Source organism: Meriones unguiculatus, chromosome 1 (assembly GCF_030254825.1).
Source record: "Meriones unguiculatus strain TT.TT164.6M chromosome 1, Bangor_MerUng_6.1, whole genome shotgun sequence".
NCBI lineage: Eukaryota > Metazoa > Chordata > Mammalia > Rodentia > Muridae > Meriones > Meriones unguiculatus.
In genome coordinates this window covers 159,308,908-159,317,293 of record NC_083349.1, presented here as the reverse complement: position 1 = coordinate 159,317,293, position 8,386 = coordinate 159,308,908, and the positions used below count along the sequence as shown (strand labels likewise).

The 8,386-nt window shown below is 49.3% G+C and overlaps 1 protein-coding gene across 1 annotated transcript in view; it reads left to right on the top strand.

Annotated features, from left to right (window-relative positions):
- Positions 1–856: 856 nt before the first annotated feature.
- The window catches only part of Dnmt1 (DNA methyltransferase 1), a 48,864-nt gene continuing 41,334 nt past the window's right edge, over positions 857–8,386 (top strand). The window contains exon 1 of the mRNA XM_021652455.2: positions 857–1,038. Coding sequence (XP_021508130.1) covers positions 959–1,038 — 80 coding nt within the window. The 5' untranslated portion in view covers positions 857–958. The remainder of the gene's footprint in view (positions 1,039–8,386) is intronic.

Below are 8,386 nucleotides of genomic sequence, written 5' to 3'. Positions count from 1 at the left end.
GGGTTAGATGTGAGTCCTTTTGCTCAAATACTCATATTTTTTTTCTTTTCTTTCTTTCTTTTTTTTTTTTTCTCGAAATGGTTTCTGTGTAGCTCTGGCTGTTCTAGAACTTGCTCTGTAGACCTGGCTGGCCTCGAACTTGATTGAGATCTGCCTTCCTCCTGAGTGGTGAGCCAACACCACCTGACTCTTTTTCTCTCTTCTTTTTTTTTAAATAATTTATTTAATTTTTATGTTATGTGCATTAGTGTGAAGGTGTCAGATCCCTTGGAATTTGTGTTACAGACAGTTGTGAGTTGCCATGTGGGTGCTGGGAATTGAACCTGGGTCCTTTGGAAGAGCAGACAGTGCTCTTAACCACTGAGCCATCTCTCCAGCCCTTCTTTCTCTTTTTTAACAGGGTTTCTGTGTAGCCTTGGCTGTCCTGGAACTCGCTCTGTAGACCAGGCTAGCCTTGAACTCAGAGCTACACTTGCCTCTGCCTCTGGGAGTGTTGGGATCAAAGGGGTGTGCTACCAACCCTGCCATGGCTTTTCCTTTATCAAAAGATTTGTTAAAATTATGTGTTTGTGCATGTGAGTGCAGTGCCCGCAGAGGCCAGAAGAGGGTGTAGGATCGTGGCAGTGGAGCTATAGGGGTTTGGAGTGATGGGACATGGGCGTTGGCAAGCATCCCAGGGTCCTCTGCAAGAAAAAAAGTACCTGCTCTCACAGGCTCCAGAGAAGGGGGAGATGCGCCGCGCCAGCCTCAGCACGGACGAGCCCACTGCAGTCAGAAGGTGAGCCGTGCGCTGTCAGGCGCATGCGCGCTCCCGTTGGGCACAGCACAGTCTTCCCCCACTGTCTTGCCCTGTGGTATACGCTGCTTCCGCTTGCGCCGCCCCCTCCCAATTGGTTTCCGCGCGCGCGAAAAAGCCGGGGTCTCGTTCAGAGGTGTCTTGACGACTGCAACCTGCGAGATGCCAGCACGAACAGCCCCGGCCCGAGTGCCTGCGCTTGCCTCCCCAGCAGGCTCGCTGCCCGACCACGTCCGCAGGCGGTAGGTGCTCTGCGGGGTGGGGGTGAGGGGCGGAACCGATGCCGAGGCATTTGTAGGGGTATCTACTCAGGGTGGCCCTGCGGCCGCTGACAGCCGGGACGCGCATGCGCGGGACGGCGTTTGGCGCGGGCCGTGCTTCCGGTTGCGCTTGCTTCTGGCTGTTGGCGCCAAAAGTGGGTGGGGGCTGGGGTCCTGGCGATCTCACTGACCGGGAACTTGAGGGGAACAGGCGAGCCGTCCCTCCTAGCCCCCTGAACTAGAACAAGCTTGGGGACACCTCCAGGGTTCCTCCTCTTTGGTGATCCAGGCTCCTGAGTGTGCAGGAAGTGCCCCCCTCCCGGCCTGTGGACACCCCTCAGCCCCCACCCAGCTCCAGCCTCCACTTCCGGTGCCCTGTAGGTCCCATCGCGCCCACCCTGCGGTGTCCGCTGGGTCCTCTGCAGGCCCAAGTGCAGAAGGGCTCTCCGTTTCCCTCCTTCCCATCTCTGCTGTCAAGTTCTAGGCGCTTTTCTCTCCCAGTGCTGCCCTGGGCCTGGGCAGCTTGCAGCCCTAGCCCTGGTGGGTTTCCGTTTTGTTTTGATCCTAAACTGAAGGAGCTCTTGCGATCCTGAAGCCATCAAAGAGACTCCTTGCCTGGAGACGGATGTTGTAGAATGGGTCCTCCACGTTGGCAGTGACATAAATTAGGTCCCGAGGTCCCAGAGCAATCGAGGAAATCTTTGACAGTGTCCAAAAGTGTGTATCATGGGGAGGGAAAGGAGGACGGTAATGAGCTGTCTCGGCCCTCGCCTTCGATCCTGGTGCCGCTGACAAAGCTTTTTACATTGTCTGGTGTTTCCCCCCCCCCAGGAGTGAGGGATGGCAGGTAACCCCCCCTCGTCCCGCCCCCCAATTTCAGAACATGTGGAACCCACAGCTCCAGCGATCAAGGAAACTCTTCAACTTCAGCTGTACCAGGGTCCTCCACTACCTTCCATGCCTCGGTGCCCAGAGCTTGGCGGGAACGCAGGATTCCCGCTTCCTGTTGCAGAAGGCCATCCGTCATCAGTCAGTTCATTCCTGAAAACTTGGCCCACGTGCCATTGTGCATTAGTCAGAGGCGCCTTGACCAGCTCTGGACTTACTCCAACCCGATCTATGAATCTACTTTTGCTGACTATTTCCTTAGTTTGGTTTACTGGGGTGATGCCTGGTCAATTCCTACTTGAATTTCTGGGGATGAAATGGGACTGACTGAAATTCCCCTTCCTGTCATGCCCCCACTCTCCCGGAGGATTGGCCCTGAAGCTTTGTGTATGCGAGTTTTATACCACTGAACTACACCTCTGGTCCTCTTCAGTTCTTTTTTTTTTTTTTTTTTTCCTTTCTGAGACTGGGTTCTTGGTGAGTTTCCCAGACTGGCCTGGAACTCTGCGTCTTCCTTTCTCCTCAGTGCTGGGATTACTGGCATGTGTCACTATGATGGTTTGGGTTTTGAATGCTTGTTTTTGATAGTATAGGCGTAAACATCGGCAGCTTTTGTGACACCCCTGAACAGATTTTTTTTCTTCAATTTATTGTACCAAAAATACACATAAGTACTTGATTCTTTAAAGTTAGACAGGAAGATGACCTACCTTACTGTCTTTTCCTGCCCTTCTGTGTTTGTGTGTGTCTTTTCCAGAAAGGGAAAATTTAGTAGCAATAAAATATGTACTGTACGAGATGTGAGAGGTACCTCCATGTGGTACGATAGTCCAGGAGCCTTGATGTAGGATAGTTAGGCTTTGATGTGGCTTCTGTCCACGCTTCTATTCTATATTTAAATGGCAGTTCAAGTATGCATAGTGCTGCCAGACATCTAAAGTACTTTGAACATTTGATTCTAAGTCTTAACTTATTCCGTGTGTATTTGGGAACGTGCTACGGCTTGTGGAGGTCAGAGGAAACCTTGCAGGGACTGGTCTTCCTTCCACAAGGGTTCTGGGTATGGAACTCAGGTCTTCAGACTTGGCAGCACTCTGATTGTGAGATATATTAAACTCTGCATCTTTGAAAAATCATGCTTTTTACTTAGATGTGGTGGCCATGACTTGTAACTTCAGCCTTTAAGAGGCAGGAGGGTCACAAGTTAGAATTTAACCAAGGCCTTGTTTCAAAAATTCAAGACTTTCAGGCCGCCTTTAATCCCAGCACTCAGAGCCAGAGGCAGGTGGACTGCTGTCAGTTCAAAGCCAGCCTGGTCTACAACGTGAGTTCAGGACAGCCAAGGCTACACAGAGAAACCCTGTCTTGAAAAAAGCCAAAAAATTAAAAACACTCATGCCTTTCGGGATGAAGACTTTCTTTTCCTGACCAGATGGCAGCCTTTCCACAGCCAAGATTTCCCTTGTTGACACAGGTTTCTAATTTTTTTCAGTTTTTTTTATATTAAAAATTTTTGAGACAGGGTTTCTGTGTAGTTCCAGTTGGTCTTGCACTTAGATTCTTGTGCCTCCTGAGTACTGCATTGACAGATTTGTGTTACATTCCTGGCTTGCTCTTGTTATTTAAACTTTGTGTTTGATGTACGTGTGCCATAACACAGGTGTGTGTGAAAGGACAACTTTATAACTTTACTATGTTCATGTACCATGGCATGTGACAGTGAGATGTCTTCCTGATGTTCATACCCTCTTCGACCTTCACGTGAATTTGGGATCTAATTGAGGTTTTCAGGCATGTGTGACACATGTATGACTGCCTCTATCACTGTTCCATCTCACCAAGCTGTAGTTATTACATTTATCTACCTGTATTTGTGTGTACACATGCTTAGCAAAATACACATATGGAGGTCGAGGATGCCTTTCCTGAATCAGTTCTTAGAGATCCTGGAGATGGAATTTTGGTCTTGGCAACAAGTGCCTTTGCCTGCGACCTTTCTTCTGACCCTTAAAATAAAGGCGTGGTGGTGCATTCCTTTAATTCCACCATTCCAGGATATCTGAGTTTTAGGCCAGCCTGGTCTACAGAGTTCCAGGACAGCCAGTGCTGTTACACAGAGAAACTGTCTTGAAAAAAATTTTTTTTCATTCTTTTGAGACAGGCTATCTTACTATGTAGCCTGGAACTCTGTAGACCAGGCTGTCCTTGAAAAGCCACCTGCCTTTGCCTCCTGTATACTGTGATTAAATGCAAGTGCCACCATGCCCAGCTATGTTTGAGCCGGGCACGGTGGTGCACACCGGTAATCCCAGCACTCGGGGAGGCAGAGGCAGGTGGCTGTCTGTTACATGTGTAGGTGCTTTGCCTGTGAGTCTGTCTGTGCACCGTGTGCACCAAGGAGGCCAGAAAAAGACACTGGATCCCTGGAACTGGGTTTTCTCTTTCAGCCTTATTTTTTTGTCAGAGACAAGGTTTGCTGTGTAACCCCAGTTGTCCTGGAACTTGGTATGTAAACTTGACCGGCTTGAAACACATGCCCTCCTACCCGTACCTCTGAGTTCAGAGACCAAGAACCTTTTCCTTGAGACCGCTTGCTCATAGCCTTGGAACTCACTGATTCAGGTCGTCTGGCTGGCCAGCACTCCCAGGGCTCCTTTCTCCATGTCTGTGGGTATTGGGATCCAAACTCAGGTCCTTGGGCTTGGCGTGGCAGTCACGTTACTGAGTGTTTCAGACAGTTGGGTAGCCCAGCTGGCCTCAATCTCCGTGTGTAGCTTCAGATGACATGGACTCCTCATCCTCCTGCCTCCGCTCCTAGGAGCACGTATTCATGTGTGTGGTGTACTTGGTTTATGTGACGCTGGGGTGGAGTGGGAGCCCCAAGTGTTGTGCTGGGTGAGTGCTCTGCTCACTGGCTTTCCCTCTTCCTCCTCGGAAAGATAATATCCTGGGACTTAAATTTGAATTCGTTTTTGCTGTGCTGAAGTTGAACCCAGGCCTGTGTGTCTGTTAGCTCTATGCTGGAGAGGGCGACCTCTCACCCCAGAAGACCCGGAACACTCACTTGGTTGGACAGGTGTCCTTTTTTATCCTGTGCTGTTTCTTGCAACTGTGTGGTTGCCATCTTAGCCCCTGTCCATGCCCCTCCCCCCCCTTTTTTTTAAAGAGGGTCTTTCTGTGTAGCCCTGGATGACCAGGCTGGCCTCGAACTCATACAGGTCTGCTTGCCTCTGCCTTCTGAGTGCTGGGATCACAGGCATGCACGACCACACCTACTTCCATGTCCATTTTTTTTATATAATTTTTTTTTATCTTATGTGCATTAGGATAAAGGTGTCAGATCTGTTACAGACAGTTGTGTGTGAGCTGCCATGGGGGTGCTGGGAGTTGAACCTGGGTCCTTTGGAAGAGCACTTGGCACTCTTAACCACTGAGCCATCTCTCCAGCCCCTATGTCCGTTTCTTGATATATATAATTTATTTTCATTTTATATATGTGGGCTTTGACTGCACATATGTTTGAGTGGGGGTGTCAGACCCCCTGGGACAGGAGTTACAGACAGTTGTGAGCTGCCATGTGGGTACTGGGAATTGAGCCTCGGTCCTCTGGAAGAGCAGCTAGTGCTTTTAACTGCCGAGCCATCTCTCCAGCCCTCCGTGTCCTTTTTTTTTTTTTTTTTAGATTTTATGATTGTCTTATTTACCTTGGGCTGGGCAGATATTTATCTTACGCTGTCTTAATTCCCTCACCATCCATCTCCCCGTATCCATTTTTAAAAACTTATTTTTTACTTATGTATATGCCATGCTCGTGCAGGTACCCATGGAGACTGAGAAGGGGTCAGATCCCCTGGACCTGGAGTTGATGGGGAGGGGTGCTGTAAGCCACCTTTTCCAGGTGCTGAACTTGAGTCCTCTGAAAGAGGAGCACGTGCTGTTAACCACCAAGCCAGCTTCCGGGGCTTCCATCCATTTTGGGGAGGGGTTACTGGGGCTAGAACCCAGTGCAAATATTTTACCACTCAATGTGCCATCTGGAAAATGGGACTGGGGCTGACTGCCCTTTGGAGTTTTGTGGGCCCCCTGATCTCATGGTGGTGGGTAGTGGGTTAGGGCTCCAGCCTGGAGGTCCCCATCCTAGGCCCTCTCACAGCAGGGAGCGGGAGCTTCTACCTTCCGGCGAGCTAATGTCCTCAGGAGCTCTCTGGAGGCAGCTGCGTTGGCTTTTTATTCCAGGCTTGAATGTAAAACCGATCTAGCCTTGTTCTTTCTGCGGTTTGCCGAGGCTTTTGGGTGCCAGGTCTCAGGTCACCCATTTGTTTTGAAACTGGGTCTTTTTAGCCCAGGCTAACTTTGAATTGTCTGTCCTGCCCGGCCTTCTGAATGCTGCTGGGATTACCAGCATGAGCTGCCAAGACTGATTTAGTTTTCGATCTTTTTCTCAGGTTAGGTGACCTTCTGTTTGCTCGTTCTTAGTGCTGGCCAAGGATCTGGAGCCCTGGGCATGACATGTATGCACACCAGGGGTGTGCCCTTGAGCCTCTCCTTGGGCCGAACATTCTCGACTGCTGTAGCTCTGTAGCTCAGAAATGAGGGAGGGAGGGAGGGAGGGGGCAAGCTGTTCCAGGCTGCATTTCTTCTGGAGTGTGTCCTCCCTGAAGAACTGACAGTTTTAGTTTCTTGCTGTTGCAAGTCTGGGGGACTTGATTTTCTGTTTTCTTAGAATCTTAGTGTGCAAACTTTTTCTTTTTCTAATTTCTTAATTTGTTTTTTATGTGCATCAACGTGAAGGTGTCAGATCCCTTGGAACTGGAGTTAACAGACAGTTGTGAGCTGCCATGTGGGTACTGGGAATTGAACCCGGGTCCATTTGGAAGAGCAGACAGTGCTCTTAAACACTGAGCCATCTCTCCAGCCCTTCTTGTTCTAATTTCAAGACAAGGTCTCCTCTACGGCAGGGTAATTTTGAACTTAGTTCCCATGGCTTGTGAGTACAGTCCTTTGTGAGTGCCGACAGGTGTGTATTACCACACCTGTGTGTGTGTGAGTTCAGGTGTGCTTCGCCACGTGCATACAGCTGCTGAGGATTATTTGAATTTAATTTTCTCTTAATCTTTAAATGAAATTGTGGTTGCATAGTAAGGGGAGTTGCCATGGGATGTGTAAAGGGCAGAGGGCAAATTGTTGGCACACATTCTTTCCACCTTTGTGTGGGTTCTGCGGATCAAACTTGGGTTTCCAGGCTTGGATGGCAAATTTCTTTAACTACTGAGCCATCTCACTGGCTGTATTTAAGGACATTTATCTTAAATAAATGTACTGTGTCATGTCCATCTTATTTTTTGAAACCCCTCACTGAGCCTAGTGCTTACCTTGTTGGCTGGATTGGCCGACTCGCAAGTGAGGGGTGGTTTTTCTCCATTTGCAGCTTTTCCCATGGGTCTTTGCTGAGTCGCTTTCCCCTCCCTCTTCTGCTGTGGCATCAGATGTGTTATGTAACAGAATGACCTGAAATTTGGATGTTCCTGCCTTGGCTTCTTGAGTGATGGACTTGCAGGTGTGTGCCACTGTGTTTGGTCAATGCTAAACTGAGAACTGTCTCCAGCTTCTCAAGTGGCCTGAGCATTTGACTCCTACCCCCTCAGTCTTTACCACCCGCTTTAAGCTAGCCTCTCAGGCCAAGTCCTTGTGTCTGTCTGAGCTTTCCTCTGTGCTTTTAGTCTCTTGCTATGCAGCTAGAAGGCTCTGTGCTGAGGGAGTTAAGTAACTAGGCCCATGCCGTTTGTCCCTGATCGTCCCATCTTTCATTCAGAAACACCAGAATCTTAGTCATCTCTGCAGAGTCGCAGTTGCCAAATACATAAGAGTCACGGGTGCTGGGGTCAGGACAACAGCATCTTGTGAGGAGGGAGGACTGAAGATACTATCATCACGTGGCCTCACCCCATCTGCCTAGCCAGAGGTGGAGTCTGGGTGGGAGCTAGGTGGGAGAACGTCTTTTTAACACTCAAGGCCCTGGCTTCCATCCCCAGCAGCACACAGAAAAGGCCGGGCTCTAGAACATTGGGCTTGCCTTGTAGGCCCTGTTTTGCTGCCAAATTGTATTTCAGACCAGCATTTCTGGTTTAGGATGTTGAAATAACTTAACCGTTGCAACCTCCTAGTTCATGTTTCTGTCAGACTAAACTAATTTTTCTAAAAGTTTGGCTCCGATATTGTCCTACCTCTCTTTGGAAGGTCTTTTGACGTTGCTGACTCCTCTCTGGACTTACCTTTCCTGTCTGGCGCGTTACGGAAGTTTTTGGATGTCCCCTGAAGCAGCTTCCACACTGGGGCTCTGCTAGGGAGGCTCCCTCTGCCTGCTCCCTCTTTGTGCCGTTGGGTTTGTTCTTTCTCCAGGGCAGAGCTCAAGTTTTATTTTTTCCCTCTTAAGACAAGGTCT